Here is a 20,545-nt window from a genome sequence, read left to right as displayed (position 1 = left end):
TGCCAGTAAGTAAGTTTTATTTATGGTAAAATTGCATTACTTACACAAGTTCCTTCAATAAAGTAAATAACCCCTTGCATTACATTTCTATTTCTATGGTTTTTTTTGACAAATGTAGACCTCTTGATCAACTGGAATATTTGATCAACAGACACACTCCTGACCCCAGTGGTGCCTGTTAATAAAAGGTCTGCTTAGATGTGCAGAAACAGAGTCAACATGGCTTCATGAAGGAGAAATCTTGCCTGACATATTTACTAGAATTCTTTGAGGTGGCAATAAGCAGGATAGATAAAGGGGAAGCAACAGTGGCTGTAACGTATTTGGACTTTAATGTGGTGTTGATTAGGTACCAAACCATAGGCCACTTAAGTCAAGAGCTCATGTAATTGGAGGTAGCATATTAGCGTCAATAATTGGCTAACTATTAGAACACAGGATAGAAGGAAAAATTTTAAAAAGGGACTTAAGGGGCAGCTTTTTCCATGCAAAGGGTGATGAGCATATAGAATGAGCTGCCAGAGGAAGGAGGAGGAGACTGGTACAATTAGAGCATTTAAAAAGGCACCTGGATGGGGAAATGAATAGGAAAAGGTTTGGAAGGATATGGGCCAAGTGCTGGCAAATAGCACTAGATTAGGATATCTGGTTAGCATGGATGAGTTGGACCGGAAAGTCTGTTTCCATGCTGTACATCAGACTCGAAGATAACGGGGGGGGGGGTTTAAAATGGCAAGCTGTAACAAGTAGAGTGCAACAGAGATCAATGCTGGGGTAACAAAATATATTAAAAGACTTAAATAAGGAAAGTGAACATACTGCAGCAAAGTTTGCAGATGACAAAATTAAGTGGGAAGGAGTGTGTTGAGGAAGATAAATCTGTAGAGGAATATAGATAGGTTGAGTGGGGGAAGTTGACAGATGGATTATATAGAGAAAATGAGGTTATGAATTTGAGGGAATAATTCAGGAGTTGAATATTATTTAAATGGAGAAAGACTGCAGAAAGCTACAGCAGAGGGAATTAGCAGGCCTTGTGCATGAATCAAAAACTAGCAGCCAAGTTCAATAGGTAATGAGGAAAGTCAATGGAACGTTGGCCTTCATTTTAAAGAGAATTGAATATAAAACTGAGAAGCTGGTATCTGGTATGGCAGGACTATATTACAGTGAGAGATCAAGCCAGATGTGCCTGTGTAATATTAAAAGATTCAATTGGAATCTCTCTCTGGATATTAGTGCAATATTGAACAGTTAAACTGCACTGACTGAACATTATGGAAGTGGGTGGGGGTGACTCATGCAGGAATCCGGATGACTCCCACTCCATTTGGACAGTAGTTTGCTACAACTCCCCTACTATTATCAAATCAGACCAGTGACTTCCAGTCATAAATGCTTTCATAGCCACCCCCCAAAGCTCGGCATGTCACACCTGCATTGTTTTGGGGAATCACTGAGTCACAAATTCATCTGCATAACAAATTCCTAAGATCAGGGCATTTACATTATCTCAGAGGATGATCGCATCCTACCAGTGTACCTAGGGTAACATGTGACTGTTTAGGGAGTGGCTGAGGGTTGTCTTGAGTGGCATGTGATTGTGGAGAGTGGCCAGAGTATCTGTGAGCATGACCAACTGACCTGTATAAAAAGAGGATGTGTTTTCTTTGTTTAGAGCTTCTAACTTGACTTTGCACGCCTGCAAAAAGGGTCAAAGGGATCAGCGAGCTTGTACAGGCTTTAATAAAATTTTAATTGGTTGCAGAAATGTGTGCGCACGAATTGCATCTCGTGTGAGAAACTTTGGGAAAAACCTACCTACTGGAATTTAGAAGAATGAAAAGAAGCCTTATTGACAGATACAAGATTCTTGAGGGCTTGATAGGGCAGATGCAGTTAAGTTGTTTCTCTATTTGGGAAGAGTCTAACAGCAGAGGATAACTTCAGAATAAGGTATCATTCATCCAAGTGTTTCGAGGAGGAATTTCTTCTTTGACACAGCAGTGAATCAGTGGAATTCTTTACCAAAGACAGCTGTCAAGGTTGGATCATACATATATTCAGACTAATATGGACACGGTTTTAACCAGTAATGGAATCAAGGGTTACGGGCGGAAAAAGCAGGAAAATAAAGTTTGGGGCTCGTGGACAGGGTAACATCTACAGGTGTTCTTTAAACAGACTTCTAGAAGGCATTTGATAATTAAGTCTGAGGTGGAGCTTTAGGGTAGAAGCCCACGGAATGGAGGGCAAATTACTCATGGCTGGGAAATTGGGTGAGTGGCAAGCAACAAAGCGTATGGATAATGAATAGGTACTCATCCTTGTAATCCTACTAGTCTTTGGCATAATGGGACCAGTGATGTCTAACAAGGATGTGTTTGGGCTTCAATTATTCAAGTTAATAAGTAATGGTATACAGCCATATACAAATATCCAAGTTTGCTGATCAAAAAGTTAGGGAGCATCGTAGCCAGTGTAGATGATAGCATAGAATTACAAAAGGAAACTGACAGGCTAAGTGAATGAGCAAAACTATGGCAGATGGAATTCAATTTTGAACAGAACAGATCAGGGTACTTTCTAACTGGCATGACGTTATATATAGTGGATGTCTGAAAAGAGGTTGAGGCAGAAGATCTTCAAAATGTCACCGATGTAGAAGAAAACAAATCAAGAAATTTAATGGAATGCTGGCCTTTGTATCTATAGGACTGTGATATAAGGTTATTTAAGTTAAGTTATGCTGTAATTATATGAAATCCTGGTTGGACTTTGAGTACTGAGAGCAGATCTGGGCACCACACCTTAGGAAGGATGGCCTTGGAGAGAATACAAGAATGATACCTGTAGTTCAGGGATTAAGTTTGAGGAGAGGTTATACAAATTTGCCCTGTTTTCTCAAGAACAGGAAAGGCTAAGGAGTGATCTGATCACAGTCAAGATATAACAGGAAAAGACAGGGTAGATTACAGATAAACTACTTCCATTGGTTGGGGAATTCTAGAACTAGGGGCACAGTCAGAACATTAGGGCAAAGGCATTTAGGAGAGGAGAGATGTACAGAAGTACTTCTGTACCCTAAAAAGGTGTAGATGTGTGGAACTCTTCCACAGTGGAAATAGATGCTGCATTATGTTTAAATACAGAAATTGATAAATTTTCATTAAACAAAAATATTAAAAGGAGTATGAGGCAAAGGATAGTTTATGTTCTCCATAGACTATGCAGGCTAGCCATAATAGTGGAGTAGACTATGACTGAATGACCTACTTCCTACGTCCTATGGCAAATATTATTAATGCAATTCAGATTGGAAATTATTTCAGATTAATGCTAAAGGTTTTTAGTTTTCAAAAGAATGCCCTAGATTAGTCAGTTAATCACAATCATTAGTGACAATAAAATCAGTTCCAATTCAACAATGCACAAACTCAAAAGGAACTCCATTATTTAAAAATTAACCTTCCTTCTAAATGGTTACTTGGCAAGTCCTGTTTAATCTCTATTACCAAACTGGCTGTTACTTTCATAAGATTCCTGAAAGCAATTATTCAACTAAAAGATATTCAATTCAAAAATATTCCAAGAATGTACTTTTCAACATTACTGAGAGAACTGGAAGCCAGAGTAACTGTTGTCAAATTAAATAAACCAAAAGATACACTTTTGCTTAGTGAGATACCCAGCAACACCAGTCTTTTCCCTGGGGTAGGGGAGTCCAGGACTAGAAGGCAAAGTTTGAGGGGGAGGGGGAAAATGTAAAAAGGGACCCAAGGTGCAACTTTTTCCACACAGACAGTGGTGCATGCATGGAATGAACTGCCAGAGGAAGTCGAGAAGGGTTGAGGGGATTTTGGGCCAAGTGCTGGCAAATGGGACTAGATTAATTTAGAATAAATGGTCAGCATGGACAAGTTGGACCAAAGGGTCTGTTTCTATGTTGCACATTTCTATGAACCACTTTCCATTTTTTCCCCTCCATTTCAATGATATTTGAAATATTTAGACTCAGACAAACCAGCACAGAACATTAAATATAGTCAACAATTTAAAGTCAAATATTGGGACAAGTCTGGGTGTCACAGTCAGATATTAATTTACTCTACTGACCTGCAAGAAATTGAATGCCCCAGGGGCAAGGTGGTGTGTCTTTGTCATATAGGTGGAATGTGGGAGGTTTACCAGGAAGCGAGAAAGGAGGTTGCTTAGCCGCTGGTGAAGATCTTTGCTTCCTCACTCTCCACAGGAGTTGTGGCGGATAATTGGAGGTAGACAAACATTGTCCCTCTTTTCAAAGGGAAATCCCTGACAATTACAGACCAGTCAGGATTAAAAATCACAACACCAGGTTATAGCCCAACAGGTTTCATTGGAAGCACACTAGCTTTCGGAGCGATGCTCATCACCTGATGAAGGAGGGTCGCTCCAAAAGCTAGTGTGCTTCCAATTAAACCTGTTGGACTATAATCTGGTGTCGTGTGATTTTTAACTTTGTACACCCCAGTCCAACACCGGCATCTCCAAATCAGTCAGGATTAGAGTGGCGCTGGAAAAGCACAGCAGTTCAGGCAGCATCCGAGGAGCAGTAAATCGACGTTTTGGGCAAAAGCCCTTAATCTGGAATACGTATTGCCCAAAACGTTGATTTTACTGCTCCTCAGATGCTGCCTGAACTGTTGTTTTTCCAGCACCATTAATCTAGACTCTGGTTTCCAGCATCTGCAGTCTGTTTTTACCTACTTTACAGACCAGTCAGTCTTATGTCTGTGGTCAGCAAGGTTTTGGAAAGAATTCTGAGGGATAAGACTTATGACTATTTGGAAAAGCACACAGCTTGATTAAAAGCAGTCAGCATGGCTTTGAGTTCTGAGCAGGTGACGAAACAGGTCGACGAAGGCAGAGTGGTGGATGTGGTGTATGTGGACTTCAGCAAGGCATTTGAGAAGGTTCCCCACGGTAAGCTCAAAGTCAGGAGGTATGGATACAGAGATTTGGCTGTCTGGATTCAGAATTGGTTGGCTGACAGAGGTAAGAGTGGTTGTAGTTGAAAAGATTTCTGCCTGGAGGTCAGTGGTGAGTAGTATACCGCAGGCTCTCTTCTTGGGCCTCTGCTTTTTGTAGTTTTATAAATGAGGGTGATGGAGGGGTGAGTTACTAAATTTACTGATGACACAAAGGTTGGAGGTGCCATTGATAATATGATGGCTGTTGCAGGCTGCAGCATGACATAGATAGGATGCAGAGCTGGGCTGAGAGATGGCAGATGGAGTTCAACCTGGATAAATGCGAACTGATGCATTTTGGAAGGGCAAACTTGAATACTTAATATTAGGATTAAAGACAGGATTCTTGGCAGTGTGGAGGAACAGTGGTGTTCAAGTGCATAGATCCCTCAAAGTTGCCACCCAAATGGATAGGGTTGTTAAGCAAGCATATGGTGTTTTGGCTTTCATTAACATGGGGATCGAGTTTAAGAGACATGAGGTTTAGATGCAGCTCTACAAGACCCTGGGTGAGACCACACTTGCAATATCGTGTCCAGATCTGGTCGCACAATTATAGGAACAATACAGACTTTGGAAAGGGTGCAAAGAAGGTTTACCAGGATGCTGCCTGTACCGGATGGCTTGTCTTACGAAGAGAGGTTGGCGAGAGCGCGACAGCGAGAGCGCGAGCACCTGATTGAGGTATACAAGGTAATAAGAGGCATGGATAGAGTCGATAGCCAGAGACTTTTCCGCAGGGCAGAATTGACTGGCACGAGGGTTCACAGTTTTAAGGTGTTAGGAGGAAGGCATAGAGGAGACGTCAGAGGTAGGTTCTTTACACAGTTGTGAATGCATGGAATGCATTGCCAGTGCTGCAGGTGGAAGCAGAATCATTAGGGACATTTAAGAGACTGCTGGAAATGCACATGGATAGCAGTGAATGGAGGAGTGCATAGGTTAGTTATTTTAGATTAGGAATAATCCACAGCACAACATAGTGGGCTGAAGGGTCTGTTCTGTGTTGTACTTTTCTATGTTTACATGGCCATTTCCTTGCCATAGGTGATTTACATTTCCATCCAGAAGTCAATAAGAATATTACAGTTGGAATTTGACAACTCCCCTATAGTTACAAAAAAAACTATTTGCAACAGATTTGACCATTAAGGGGTGATTTGTACACTGTCTCAGAAGCTAGGGTGATCACTGCTTTGTATCTTGAGTGGCATGTGATTGAGGGGATGGCTGAGGGTTATCTTGTGGGCATTACTAAGTGCGATTTAAAGATTTTTGTATAAAGGAACAACCTTCCTTTGTTCAGAGACACCTCTCCACACAACTCGCAAGCATGGTGAAGAGTGTTCAGGGTTTCTCTAAAGCTTGCACTGTACTGTGCTGACAAGATTTGGTTGCTTGTTCAGAGAAGTTGGTGTGTTGCAGTTGCATCAACTGTGCAAGGATCTTAAGAGTAAAAGAACAGAACTGCTGATCCTTATATTTTAGCCTTCACGTATTCACTGTAAACATTCCAAACTTCAATTAAATAGTTAAATACTTACACAAATGTTACTTGTCAGCAATACAAAAGATCATAAGTGAGTTTTTTTGATTTCAACATTTTAATGACTTCAGTTCATAATTAATCTGATTGTTGAAACTTTAAATCTTAATTCACTAAGTTGTTTTATAAAAGTTTGTTTTACCAATCACTTGATAATATATCCATACTGCTTCTTAAAACAATGTTTAGATAAATTAGTGGGTAAAGAGAGATAACAGAGGGTGGTATTCACAGATTATTGCTTGCACCCTGGGTACAGAGGAGTGTATGATGCAGGGAGAGTTTAAAGTTCAAAATAAAGCAAGTCCTCAAAATCCTGAAAAGTGGCTTTCAAGCTACATTAGGTAGTCCTGTGTTTATACAATGTACTTTGTTATCTAATTATTGACACTGGATTAAAGTAATTCACGTGTTTCAAATTGAAAATCAAGTTTCTTGGGTAGAAAGTTAAAAAAGTAAATTGACAACCAAATTATTCCTTATGATGAAACAAGGAATCACCACCCAATTTGATTATTACTATTCTGAAATTCCATGTAGCTAGCACAAGGCAGGGTAAGACAGTCAGTATCATAATCAAAAAACTACCCAAATAATGAACATGGTCGTTGGAACTCAAACTGTCAACCACAAGTATGAAAGGAATTCAAGACTGCTTATTTAAAAGAGAACATTACAAAATTCCACTGGTGATAGTTACAGCTTATATAGAAACAGGCCTTCCTGACAGTGAAAGTGCTGCAGTATCAACACATGGTCAGAAGTATTTTATGGAAACAAGAATTTAAATCAAAACAATCAAACTTATAACTTTTAACTTGGGTTTGAGACTGAGACGGTATAAACACTGCCCAATTATCCTTTAGCTTACCTTCACCTGAAGGCTACATTGTGTCATGCCTTCCCACACGGTAACAGATCAACTAGAAGTTTTGTATTTAGCAAGAGGGCCACATTGTAGCCTGGCAAACTAACCTGACCAAACAAACAGCTCTACGTACACCTGAAAAGGTTTGGCCACAATTTGACAACTTAAAAAAAAAAGGAACCTCCGACAATTCAATAGTCAGTATTAAACAAAACCAACAATTCAGATTATACTTACATCATTGGGTGGGGCTTGAACACAAACTTCACACTTACAACAGTCGGTCAAGGGCCATTAATAAGTTGCGTTCAGAAGATAGTTACTAGCAGAATGGTAGGTTTTGAAAAAAAACGTTGTGCTTTCACTGAGCCAAAGTAAGCTTTGAAAATTAATTATAGGCCAGATAGAAACGTAGAAGAAAACAATGCTAAAATACAGACAATATGCAAAGAGGAATTAAGATGTTAAAAGAAATAAAAGATGTTGCAAAAAAAAAACTCCATATAGTAAACAATGGTGACTCATGCATGATCTTTTTTCAGAAAAAATGGTGTATTTTACTATATTACCTCTAGATTATTGTAATACTCTCCTGGCTCATCTTCCATCAACCACCAGGCAAAAACAGGAGGTTATCCAGAAAGCACTGCCCACGTCCAAACTTGCAGAAAATTCCATTCAACTATGGTCACCACACTGGCTTCTGGTCTAGCAGTTCCTTGAGTTTACAATGCTCATTCTTATTTTCAAACACTTCCACAGCTATCTCTCTTCAACTCAGCAAATCTCCATGATCTTTGTTTCTTCTAGAAAGAGAGACGTACAGCATGGAAACAGACCCTTCGGTCCAACCCAACCATGCCAGCCAGATATCCCAATCCAAACTAGTCCCACGTGCCAGCACATGGCCCATATCCCTCCAAACCCTTCCTATTCATATACCCACCCAAATGCCTTTTAAATGTTGCAATTGTACCAGCCTCCATCACATCCTCTGGCAGCTCATTCCATACACACCACCCTCTACATGAAAAAGTTGCCCCTTAGATGTCTTTTATATCTTTCCCCTCTCACCCTATACCTATGCCCTCTAGTTCTGGACTCCCCGAGCCCATGGAAAAGACTTTGCTTATTTACCCAATCCATGCCCCTCAATTTTATAAATTTCTATAAGGTCACCCCTCAACCTCAGACGCTCCAGGGAAAACAGTCCCAGCCTGTTCAGCCTCTCCCTGTAGTTCAGATCCTCCTGGCAACATCCTTGTAAATCCTTTCTGAACCCTTTCAAGTTTCACAACATCTTTCCTATAGGAAGGAGACCAGAATTGCACGCAATATTCCAACAGTGGCCTAACCAACCATCCTGTACAGCTGCAACATGACCTCCCAACTCATGTACTCAATACTCTGACCAATAGAAGAGCTCAAATTTGTATGCATCCCCGATTGTAAATATTCCACCACTTGCAATTACACTGCTTCAAAAAGTTAAAGCTGTGGAACTCCCAAACTAAACATCTGCCCTCCTTTAAGACACTTCTTGGGCCAAGCCTTTGGTCTTCTGCCCAAATACAATTTAATATCTAACCAGATGAGGTATGATACTGGCTTGTGACATTTTATGACACTGGAAGGTCAAAACAATTGAAGTAAAAAATGTTGAGATATAGGTTTGCACTGTTATTACATGGAACTTGGATTTTAAAATGGAGGAAGTATTTTAGTTCACAATTCTGTGAAGGTGACTTGTTTTTTTTTTAAGAAAAGCTTAGCGAGTCATTTTAATTATCCAAATACAACTTTTGCAAGAAAACATGATTCAAGTTAAATGTTTAAACATCAACCTGGGAAGTTAACGGAAGGTTTACAACAAATCTTTTACGACATGCACAAAAACAGAAAGCCAAGGGCCATTAGCAAGTTGATGTCAGAAGAAGATAGAGACTAATAGAAAGGTCAGTTTTTGAAAACAAAATTGGAGAAATTCTCAGGTGGTTAGAATTGGAAGTACCTTGGCCATCAGCGCTTCAAACATTTTAAGCTGCTTCAACAATCCAAGGACAAAGTTTTGAAACAGCCAGAGTAATAAGTTAAAAAGTTAAGTAGCAGTGTTGCTTCAGTGGAATAGGAGGATTTTAAAAATGGATATTGCTGGAATGAGTTTTTTTTAACATGCTGTTGAAGAGTAAAATTAAGCTTTGAATTTTTTTTAAAACAAAATAAACTTGCGCTAAAAATATATCGATAGCCTTGAATGAATATGTTCATTAAGTGACCACCACAGTAACCAAATTGCAAAAGAATAAAAAAAAACTTAGAATCAAGCCAGGTTTCACTCAGCTGAGTTGTCCAGTACTACCACCCACTGGGATCATAAAACCTTAGTACTCAGACAATTGTTTCCAGGTGGTGATCAACTTTTTCATTCTACATTTCCACATCCTAACTGAAAATAGACAGCCTTCATGAATGTCACTAGCTACATCCTTGTGCTTTTTGGAAAACTAATGGTTCAGTATTACCTTTCTCAATAAGTACACTACAGTAAAACTATATATAGTTTTTATAGTCCCACCAGCATTGCTCCCCAAGTTGCCATTTTATTGTATATAATACCAAAAGGAAGTGAAATTGGATAATACAAGTACAGATTGAACTATACAATAATTTGTGCTCCCTCTACAATCTGTTCCTTATCTCCTACTCCATGCTCACATTTAGTCTACAATTTTGACAAGAAATGATTATAAATGATTGATTAAATAGATAAACTATCTATTTGGTGAAAACTAAAATTAAAGAGTAGAAAAATAAATGTTTTAACTGTTTGTTCAACAGAATTGAGAGGACATGTGAGGTGCAAAAGTGCAGTTGAATCTGTTTAGGAATATTAGTTATCAAGCTTAAATATGAACTTCTGCTTATCTATGCAAATATTTTATCTATCATTTGTATATAGAACTATAACAGACAATGGACAAGTGATCTTCTGTTATAATTCTGGATCAGTGGTGCTGGAAGAGCACAGCAATTCAGGCAGCATCCGAGGACAGGCAAAATCGATGTTTCGGGCAAAAGCCCTTCATCAGGAATAAAGGCAGAGAGCCTGAAGCGTGGAGAGATAAGCTAGAGGAGGTTGGGGGTGGGGAGAGAGTGGCATAGAGTACAATAGGTCAGTGGGGAAGGAGATGAAGGTGATAGGTCAGGGAGGAGAGGGTGGAGTGGATAGGTGGAAAAGGAGCTGGGCAGGTCGGACAAGTCCGGACAGGTCAGGGGATCGAGTTGCTGGAGGTTAGAAGCTAGGATGAGGTGGGGGAAGGGGAAATGAGGAAACTGTTGAAATCCACATTGATGCCCTGGGGTTGAAGTGTTCCGAGGCGGAAGATGAGGCGTTCTTCCTCCAGGCGTCTGGTGGTGAGGGAGCGGCGGTGGAGGAGGCCCAGCACCTCCATATCCTCGGCAGAGTGGGAGGGGGAGTTGAAATGTTGAGCCACTGGGCGATGTGGTTGATTGGTGCGGGTGTCTCGGAGATGTTCCCTAAAGCGCTCTGCTAGGAGGCGTCCAGTCTCCCCAATGTAGAGGAGACCGCATCGGGAGCAACGGATACAATCGATGATATTAGTGGATGTGCAGGTAAAACTTTGATGGATGCGGAAAGCTCCTTTGGGGCCTTGGATAGAGGTGAGGGAGGAGGTGTGGGCGCAGGTTTTACAGTTCCTGCGGTGGCAGGGGAAAGTGCCAGGATGGGAGGGTGGGAGGGTGGGTCGTAGGGGGGCGTGGACCTGACCAGGTAGTCACGGAGGGAACGGTCTTTGCGGAAGGTGGAGAGGGGTGGGGAGGGAAATATATCCCTGGTGGTGGGGTCTGTTTGGAGGTGGCTGAAATGTCGGCAGATGATTTGGTTTATGCAAAGGTTGGTAGGGTGGAAGGTGAGCACCAGGGGCGTTCTGTCCTTGTTGCGGTTGGAGGGGTTGGGTCTGAGGGCGGAGGTGCGGGATGTGGATGAGATGCGTTGGAGGGCATCTTTAACCACGTGGGAAGGGAAATTGCGGTCTCTAAAGAAGGAGGCCATCTGGTGTGTTCTATGGTGGAACCGCTCCTCCTGGGAGCAGATACGGCGGAGGCGGAGGAATTGGGAATACGGGATGGCATTTTTGCAAGAGGTAGGATGGGAAGAGGTGTAATCCAGGTAGCTGTGGGAGTCGGTGGGTTTGTAGAAGATGTCAGTGTCAAGTCGGTCGTCACTGATGGAGATGGAGAGGTCCAGGAAGGGGAGGGAGGTGTCAGAGATGGTCCAGGTAAATTTAAGGTCAGGGTGGAATGTGTTGGTGAAGTTGATGAATTGCTCAACCTCCTCGCGGGAGCACGAGGTGGTGCCAATGCAGTCATCAATGTAGCGGAGGAAGAGGTGGGGAGTGGTGCCGGTGTAATTACGGAAGATCAACTGCTCTACGTAGCCAACAAAGAGACAGGCATAGCTGGGGCCCATACGTGCGCCCATGGCTACCCCTTTGGTCTGGAGGAAGTGGGAGGATTCAAAGGAGAAATTGTTAAGGGTGAGGACCAGTTCGGCCAAACGAATGAGAGTGTCGGTGGAGGGGTACTGTTGGGAACGTCTGGAGAGGAAAAAACGGAGGGCTTGGAGGCCCTGGTCATGGCGGATGGAGGTGTAGAGGGATTGGATATCCATGGTGAAGATGAGGTGTTGGGGGCCGGGGAAACGGAAGTCTTGGAGGAGGTGGAGGGCGTGGGTGGTGTCTCGAACGTATGTGGGGAGTTCCTGTTATCTTCTGTTATAATTTCAACCTTTCTGCAAACCAAGCAGTTTGACCAATTCCACAAACAAAATGAAGGAATATAATCCTCCCTATAAAAGATACAGAAAAAAAAAATGTTCCTTTTTGGAAAGAGTTTATGAATAGAATTGTTTTTAAACTGGAACATAAAACACAACCATCTTAATTTAACTAACAGATCTTCATAATTCTCCAATTGATTTCTCAAACTACATGAAAATGAAATTCTCAAAATACATTTTGGCCAGCAAAACAGGGAAGCATAAAATATTGCAATCGAAAGTCACAGTTTAGAATGATATTTTACAGATAAAGCTACTGCTCTGGTAATACCAGAGCTGAATAAATAGGTTAGCTGCTGCCTATATTAAACAAAAATGCCAACCATGCAGGATTCCACTCAACAACCCAATAGAACCAAGTTCCAGGAATAACGACATTCCAAAGTTCACCCACAAAATGCAAACCAGGAGGAACTACAGAGACCAAAACTAAAGAATACATACCGGACAGCATCTGTGCAGAAAAACCAGACTTAACATTTCAGGTTGAGTGACCCTTCCTCAGAAGGGTCACTTGATGCGAAACGTTACCTGTATTCTCTCCACAGATGCTGTCAGACCTGTTGAGCTCTTGCAGCCATTTTTGATTTACAGCATCTGCAGTTGCTTTGGCTTTATTCAGCAAAGAATGCATGTTGTGCCCTTAACTTTGCAGTTCAGAAAAATATAAGTGTTTGAGAATGGTTATGCAAATCAAAGCAGAGAAATGAAAAACATGTGCAAAATTATATACAGCCTGCATACAATTGTTCAAATAGGCAAATACCCAGGCATGATCTGACTGAATGGCACAGGTTTGGAGAGCCAAACAGCCTACCCAATTCCTAATTTTTGAAGCCCTACTAGTTTTTAAACTTAAATTTATGGAGTTGAAACTGCATTTAGTTAACATGATATAGTCAAAAAGCAGTAGCTAAAGCACCTTACAAATATTTAGAGTCAGAATCAGAGATCCTACAGCACCTTTGTTTTTGACTGTTGAAGACTTGATGGGCCAATCACCTAACTATTTAACTCAATTCTACAGCAGTCAAGATTAGTGTGGTGCTGGAAAAACACAGGTCAGGCAGCAGAGGAGAAGGAAAATCAACATTTCAGGCAGGAACTCAATTCTACAGCAGTTGGCCAATAGCCTTGCATGGCTTAGCAGCACACTCAAGATGTTTAGATGTTACAAGGGTTTTTGTCTCAACCACCCTTATAGATAATGTGTTCTAGATTTCTACATTTCATGTGAAGATTTTTCTTGCACCCCCTCAAAACCTTTCACTCCTTATCTTAAATCTACACCCCTGGTCATTTATCCCTCCAAAAGCAAGAAGTTCTGTCTATCCCAATTATGCCCCTCAATTCTGTACATCTCAATCATGTTTCAACTCAGTCTCCATCAAGGAAAAAGAACTACAGTCTAACTTCTGCAAGCCAGGCAACATCCTAGCAAATCTGCTATGCACCCTCTCCAGTACAATCACAACCTTCCTACATTGTGAATTTCAGAATTGCACACAATACTCTGACTGCATCTAACCAACTTTTTATGCAGTTATTCTTCATTTACAACAACTTGCACTAATATAGCACCTTTGAAGCTGAAAGGCACCAAAGGTACCTCACAGAGGCATATTCAGACAAAGGTTTAGACCAAAATACAAGTAAATTCCACCCATCTCCCACCACAAGTTAACACAGGTAGATGGCATGTCTATGCATTTGCAAATTGTGATTAAAAAGACAGTACTTAATCTACTCTACATTTAATATCAATACTGGATGATAAAGTTTAATTCCTTGCTACCTAGTTTTCAACTTCCACCATTTCTTTCCTGCTAAAAGGATAGAAGACAGAAAAACCTGACACGTAGAACAAGAGTTCGTTTTGAGGTGGAAGAAAAAGTTGAATTGTGAGGGTGAAAGACCAGCAAGAAACAAAAGATTGGCCATAACATCGAAGACAACTGATGTCATCAAGCATTTTTGGTGCATTGGTAACTACTAACTGAAAAACAACCTTAAGCCAATCAGTCTTATTGTGGCCATACAATTTACTTTATATCCAGCATCTTAATCGACGGAGATGCAAACCATTGGTGATAAAATGTTCCCTTCAAGTATAAAGGGTCGAGGAACAAAAACCATTTGTACCAATTGTTTTTCGCAGTTTACGCGCTTAGAGCGGTTAAGCAAAATGCCCCTAAATGCAATGTCGTGGCGGAAAAGAAATTGCTTTTGAACTTAAATGTATAAAATACAGTCAAGGAATAGTACATACGCATTTTGAAGGGTACATAAAACTACTTCCAGTAAACACGGAAAGAAAAGTAGACAATGCCTACAACTAACAGACTCCAGTTCACAGAAATAAAAATTAAATGCAGAAGGACAAAGTTTTAACGTGCAGCTAAATGGAGAAACAGTGTTAGTTGGATTAAACATACAGATCACATATGGGTAATAGATGGGGATTAACATTATTGCAGACGATAGCTTTTTGGGTGGCTTCTTTCTAGGTTCCAGATCCTACTCTCAATCCCTATGAAGTCCCTCCAGATTTCTTGGTAACAAGTTAACAAAACACCAATAAGAGAGAGAAAAAAAAACTTCAGGTCCAGAGCAAATAAGTTTTTTTTAACCCAACCCTCCTTCGCCTGTTAAAGGCATAAAGCCTGAGGCCTACGCCTAACATACTAAAATATAAAAGAGGACAAATATATTTGAACGCCACTATAGATAGCCTTTACCTTACCTTTAAATAAATAATCGTACTCATCATCCCTGGTTCCCATTTTAACGTCGATATAACCGGTTTATGCCGCGGTGCAAACCTACAACGACCGCAAAGAAATCCTTCCTTTTTCTCGGCGCAGGCACAAGCCCAACCTCTACCCAACAACCGGAAACTACAATTGACTCGCCCACTGATTGACAGCTCAGTGGCCAATAAGGAAGCGGCATGCGTGCTACGGACCATAGAGATTCCATCACTATGGCAATAAATCCCGCCCCCACACTGCAACGCCTGACTGGGTGAAGTCATCCAGCCCGGATCCTAGTCCCGCCTTTTGCTGGATCCTCTTCACCGATTGTTTACAAAAGCTGTCAATGATACGAGTATGCCGCGGCTGATTGGGTAGCTTCTCTGTCATTCACAGCTAGTCAAGAACACGCTCCTCTTCCGGCACGGATTTTTTTTCTCTCTTTAAGGAGTAGGATTGTAGATTGGGAGCGGTGATGTTGGCAGAGAGATGGGCCCAATGAACTATTGATCCGAGCCCCGCGAATCGTCGAGACAGCCTTTCCGAAAGTGACCACCCTGAGGTAATGAACGAGGAATCAAGTCAGTGATTTAAAAAATATTTTTAACATTAAACATCCAGCGGTTCTCCTCTTCTAACGAGGTGTTGTGCGTCATAGTCCTGGGATTGGGAGTCTCTTGTTGGTTTATTTTCTAGTTAAAATGTCTCCTCGAGTGATGTTTTAAGTAGATGCCCGAGTGAACTGTCACTCGTTCTGCAGCTGTGTGGAGCGCAAGCCCCAGCCAGACATCGCTGCAAGGACTAGCCCCCACCTTCCCCCACCGTCTGCTGTCACAACTCGGAGGAAATGGAGCACATCGTACAGTTCTTTGCATAATCCTCATAGAAGTCCCAGATAAATGTAGCATCAAAGCCTCAATGGCTTATTGTTGTTTTCACAATAACATCTATATGTGTCTGAAATAATGTACCAGGTGAGCTGTCAAATGGTTCCGAACGGTTTGGTTAGCAGTCTAGCTTGTTGACAGTGGAGACCAAATGGTACTGACATACTTCATGGTTGATAAGTGAACCTAGACAAGTATTACATTGAAAAAAAAAGCTTCCACTAATGTGCTATCATATACTGCAACTTAATTTTTATGACTACCATTTCTCGCCACCGCTTCTGAGCTTAAACTTTCTGCAGTCTTTTGTTCCTATTGAATCATAACTTGGACAAATACAGAATAGGAAACGTTATCAATTGAGTGTTTCCACAGTATTTCTTAGAGCTAGTTTCCAAATCAACTTATCTTGTGGAACTATAAATTTAACTTTATAGTGGAGCTGTCAAAACTAGAACATTTGTAAGCTTGTGTTCAATTTGACTGGAGATGAACCTCTGACCACATAAAGGGCTATCATGAAAGCAGTCTATTTCTTCCTCTGAAATATCACCGGACTCCATCCCTGCCTTGCTCATCAGCTGTTGTCATTCCTGATGAAGGGCTTCTGTCGATTTTCCTGTTCCTGAAATGTTGCCTTACCTGCTTTTCCAGCATCATTCTAATCTTGTGCTAGAGACTCTGATCTCCAGCATCTGCAGTCCACACTTTCGCCTAGCTGCTGAAACCTCATCCATGCCTTCATTACTCTTGACTATTTCAAAGTACTGAAAATGTGTTGCTGGAAAAGTGCAGCAGGTCAGGCAGCATCCAAGGAGCAGGAGAATCGATGTTTCGGGCATGAGCCCTTCTTCAGGAAGCCCTTCTTCAGGCTCATGCCCGAAACATCGATTCTCCTGCTCCTTGGATGCTGCCTGACCTGCTGCGCTTTTCCAGCAACACATTTTCAGCTCTGATCTCCAGCATCTGCAGTCCTCACTTTCTCCTATTTCAAAGTACTCCTGTACAGTCGCCTACATTGAAGCCTAAGGTAGGCTGTTACCTCTGAACTTAGCCATACAGTACCGCCAGCTCATCATCCATGTGCTTGCTCACCTTTCTTGACTTTTGTCTGATTAATATCCTGACTTTAATATTTAGATTCCTCAGAGCTTCAACCATTCCTATCTTTGTACTCTCTTGCAGCCCCATAATGACCCTATATACTAGTGCTCCTGCAATTCCAGCTTTTTGAGCATCCTTAAATTGAGTTGCACCTTGATAATTGGCTGTGTCTTCTGTTGCCACTTCATAAGCTCTGAAATTGCTTTGATAAAACTCTCTGGCACATTGCTGCCTTCCTCCTTTTAAAATGTCTCTTAAAGATCTTTGACCAAGCTTTTGGTAATCTTGTTTAATATCACCTTATATGGTATGGTGTCAAATTTTGTTTTTTTAATTCTCTGCAAAAGGCAAGACCAATATAGATTATTTTTATTGAGCTGCCCCTCTTTAGTGGTTATTGAAGCTGCGTTATCATTGACATACTTATTTAAATTTAGGTTATTTGGCTTATTTTCTACCTAAGTTAATTTTTTTCCTTTGCATATTATAAGTAACTGGAAAGCAAACATACATTGTACTCATTTTTTTGTAATGTATTACTATATTTTCTCAATACTGAAAACTGTTTTGTGGCCATTTAATAGGGGAATTGTGTTTCTTTTTCTTTTCAATGATAGGTTTGTACTGGTAGTTCTTATGTAAAAACTTTGTTTAGATAAATAATTTGTTGTGGATAGATAAATAAATTATTGTGCAGGACTGTGCAATTTACTGAGAGCTTCTGGGTACTTAAATGATCAAAGGGCTTGAATCTTTTCTGACATCTACTGGGATGGTTCTTTAAATTCAACTGTGTACTGAAAGCCTCTGATCTTCCCTTCATCAGTTTAATGTAAATACTTTGAAACTTGCTTTGTATTGCCATAAATCTAAGTTTACAAAATGTCTTCATAGGATTAAAAGAAACTCTAAAATCTACTTTGCTTTACTTATGAACAAATAATTTTTGGTTGTTTCTGAAAAGAAAATAAGCAGTAGGTACGGAGAAACTTTCTCTGCCAGCAGGTGGTTTGTAACCAAACAATACAGAGTTAAGATAATTGTCACTGAAGGCTATGGAAGCCAGATCATTGATAGATAGGGACAGAGATAAATAGGTTCTTGATTATCAAGGGTTACGGGGAGAAAGCGGGAGAATGGAGATGAGAAACATATCAACCATGATTGAATGGCAGAGCAGACCCGATGGGCTGAATGGTCTAATTTCCGCTCCTAATTCTCATGGTCAGAAGAACATACATTATGGTGTGGAATGTATTGTTTGAAGGGATGGTGAAATTAAATTGAAATGTTCAGATCTGCTTTGAAAGTTACATTTACTGAGAATTGGAACCAATTGGATAACTGTAATATGAGAAAATACATGTGAATAATCTTTTAGTAACAAACATATCTGTAAGATTGATGAATAGTACATGTGAATAACTGTTTGGCTCCCAGGAACATTTCTGGTTGCCAAGTAATTGCTGTTTAATGGAAAAATAGAGCAGACAAATATGTTCATGTGTGGAGAATAGTGGCCCAGTTTCCAGATGCAAAACTTATGTGTGGAGTATGGAAATTGTTTAATAGCCAGAACACATTATCTAGAGAATACACAATGGGAGCAGCAAATTTACCTTGCATGAGTGAGAAAGAATTGTAACTTGTTGTTAATCTCAATATCTCTGTCTCTGTTTTCTCTTTATCTCCTTATTATGTTTTTTTTCATAATTGTTTTTCTCAAGTTAAGCTTTTATTTGAAATTCTTTGTTTCCTTTGAAATTGTTTGTCTTTGGTGAGATATGAATTGCATGAGAGGTAACCTGTTTTTTTCTGTAACCCGTTACCAATGGATGACAAATGTATTAAAATGGGCTTTCTGTTGCAAAAAGTTAATTTTATGTAGCCATTTTCTGAAGTGAACCATGGAACCAATGTCATATCTTGACTAAATTTATACAAATATAAGTTGCATTGCCAAATTTTGTTGGCTTCAGCCTTGGAGGAAATGGTATGTTTCCTGGTTCAGTTCTCTATATTGCGGTTTTAATAAACTATCAATTAATTGGCAAGGTACTTATGATTGTAAAAACATGGATTTTTATAATTATAAGTATGATAAGGTGTGTGAAGGCAATGGCACTTGAATGACTAAAAGAGCATACATAACCCAATCTTTTCCTAAATACTGTGGATAAATATTTCACCTTCAAAAAAAGTTGATTTTGATCTTCCACAGTGTATTTCCTTTCCTCCTAAAGTTGGCTGTAAACATAACAGTCATTGTGTCTCTGTTCAGAGAGTGTTGGAAATGCTCAGCAAAAGTGATAAACATCTAAAAGTAGAACATTTAAGCCTAATACTTTCATCTTCATTGAACAGACTGACTATGTCAACTAAGTTTTCCAAAAGATTACTTTTTTTTTGCTGGCTCACTTCACATGAAGAATAAGTTTGATGACCCGATAGTTTACAGGAATTATTAGTCATCTACTTGGAACTCAAATGGATCCAAAATGTTAACTGTCCTTTAATACACTAGTGAATCTGTTGTGCATTCACAGAATTTTGTTTTCAATTCAGGTGATTATTTTCTTTTTAAAAAGGGAAAATTAGTGTTTATGTAAAAGTTCTATCGATTCATGGTGCTACTCTCACATTAGAGAGAGATGAATGGTGGTGGTTTAATCTGAGGGTCACCATACCTCAGGCAAGCAGAGAGGTTGAGAAGGAGAGTCCTTGATGGTAATCTAAAGTCAGTTGTTGTCATTACTGTGCATCACAAACTAGCTGTCAACCAACTGAGCTAATCAACTTCCTAGAATCTATATACAATTTCATGAGTTCTAAAACCAAATGAACAAGTACTGATACTCTCCTACATTTTTCTCCATCATTCCAAACCTTCTCAAATATGAAAATAAATGCAATTATAATTGAATGATGTCATTGAATGCTGTACATATTTAACAAGAATATTACAAAAGGAGAATGGTAAATACTAGTTTGCATTTTTCAATCTGTTTAAACTTTTGGGAATTGAAAAAATAAATCAGTGTATCACTGGGATTTTTTTCTGGGGATGGTGTGAACTATTCGTTATATTGTCCTCGAGTTGTACAGCCCAGAAATGGGCCCTTTGGTCCAACTTGTCCAAGCCGATCAGACACCCCAATCTTACCTAGTCCCATTTGCCAGCATTTGGCCCATTTCTCTTCAAACCCTTCCTATTCATATACCCATCTAGATGCCTTTCAGTTGTTGTGTTTGTACCATTTCCTCTGGCGGCTCATTCCATACACTCATCACCCTATGTGTGAAAAAGCTACCCTGTAGGTCCTTTTTAAATCTTTCCCCTCTCAACTTAAATCTATGCCATCTAACTTTGTTCACCCCAACCTGAGGAAAAAGACCTCGGCTATACATCCTATCCATGACTCTCATGATTTTATAAACCCTTATAAGGTCACCTTTCAGCTTCTAACACAGCAGGGAAAAAAGCCTCAGGCTATTCAGCCTCTCTCTCTAACTCAGAGGC

At 40.2% G+C, this 20,545-nt stretch overlaps 2 protein-coding genes across 2 annotated transcripts in view; one reads left to right on the top strand and one right to left on the bottom strand.

Annotated features, from left to right (window-relative positions):
- The window catches only part of LOC122565263 (ras-related protein Rab-11B), a 35,459-nt gene extending 20,303 nt beyond the window's left edge, over positions 1–15,156 (bottom strand). The window contains exon 1 of the mRNA XM_043721036.2: positions 15,025–15,156. Within this exon, the coding sequence (XP_043576971.1) occupies positions 15,025–15,064 (40 nt within the window). The 5' untranslated portion in view covers positions 15,065–15,156. The remainder of the gene's footprint in view (positions 1–15,024) is intronic.
- A 291-nt stretch (positions 15,157–15,447) lies between these two features.
- Positions 15,448–20,545, top strand: part of marchf2 (membrane-associated ring finger (C3HC4) 2) — a 57,227-nt gene continuing 52,129 nt past the window's right edge. The window contains exon 1 of the mRNA XM_043721035.2: positions 15,448–15,596. The gene's annotated coding sequence lies outside the window, so the exon portion shown is untranslated. The remainder of the gene's footprint in view (positions 15,597–20,545) is intronic.

This window comes from Chiloscyllium plagiosum, unplaced genomic scaffold (genome assembly GCF_037043375.1).
Source record: "Chiloscyllium plagiosum isolate Xiang-an unplaced genomic scaffold, Cpla_swu_hap1 HiC_scaffold_28, whole genome shotgun sequence".
NCBI classification, from domain to species: Eukaryota; Metazoa; Chordata; class Chondrichthyes; order Orectolobiformes; family Hemiscylliidae; genus Chiloscyllium; species Chiloscyllium plagiosum.
The sequence above is the reverse complement of the archived record's forward strand: the minus strand, read 5'-3'. Positions and strand labels throughout refer to the sequence as shown.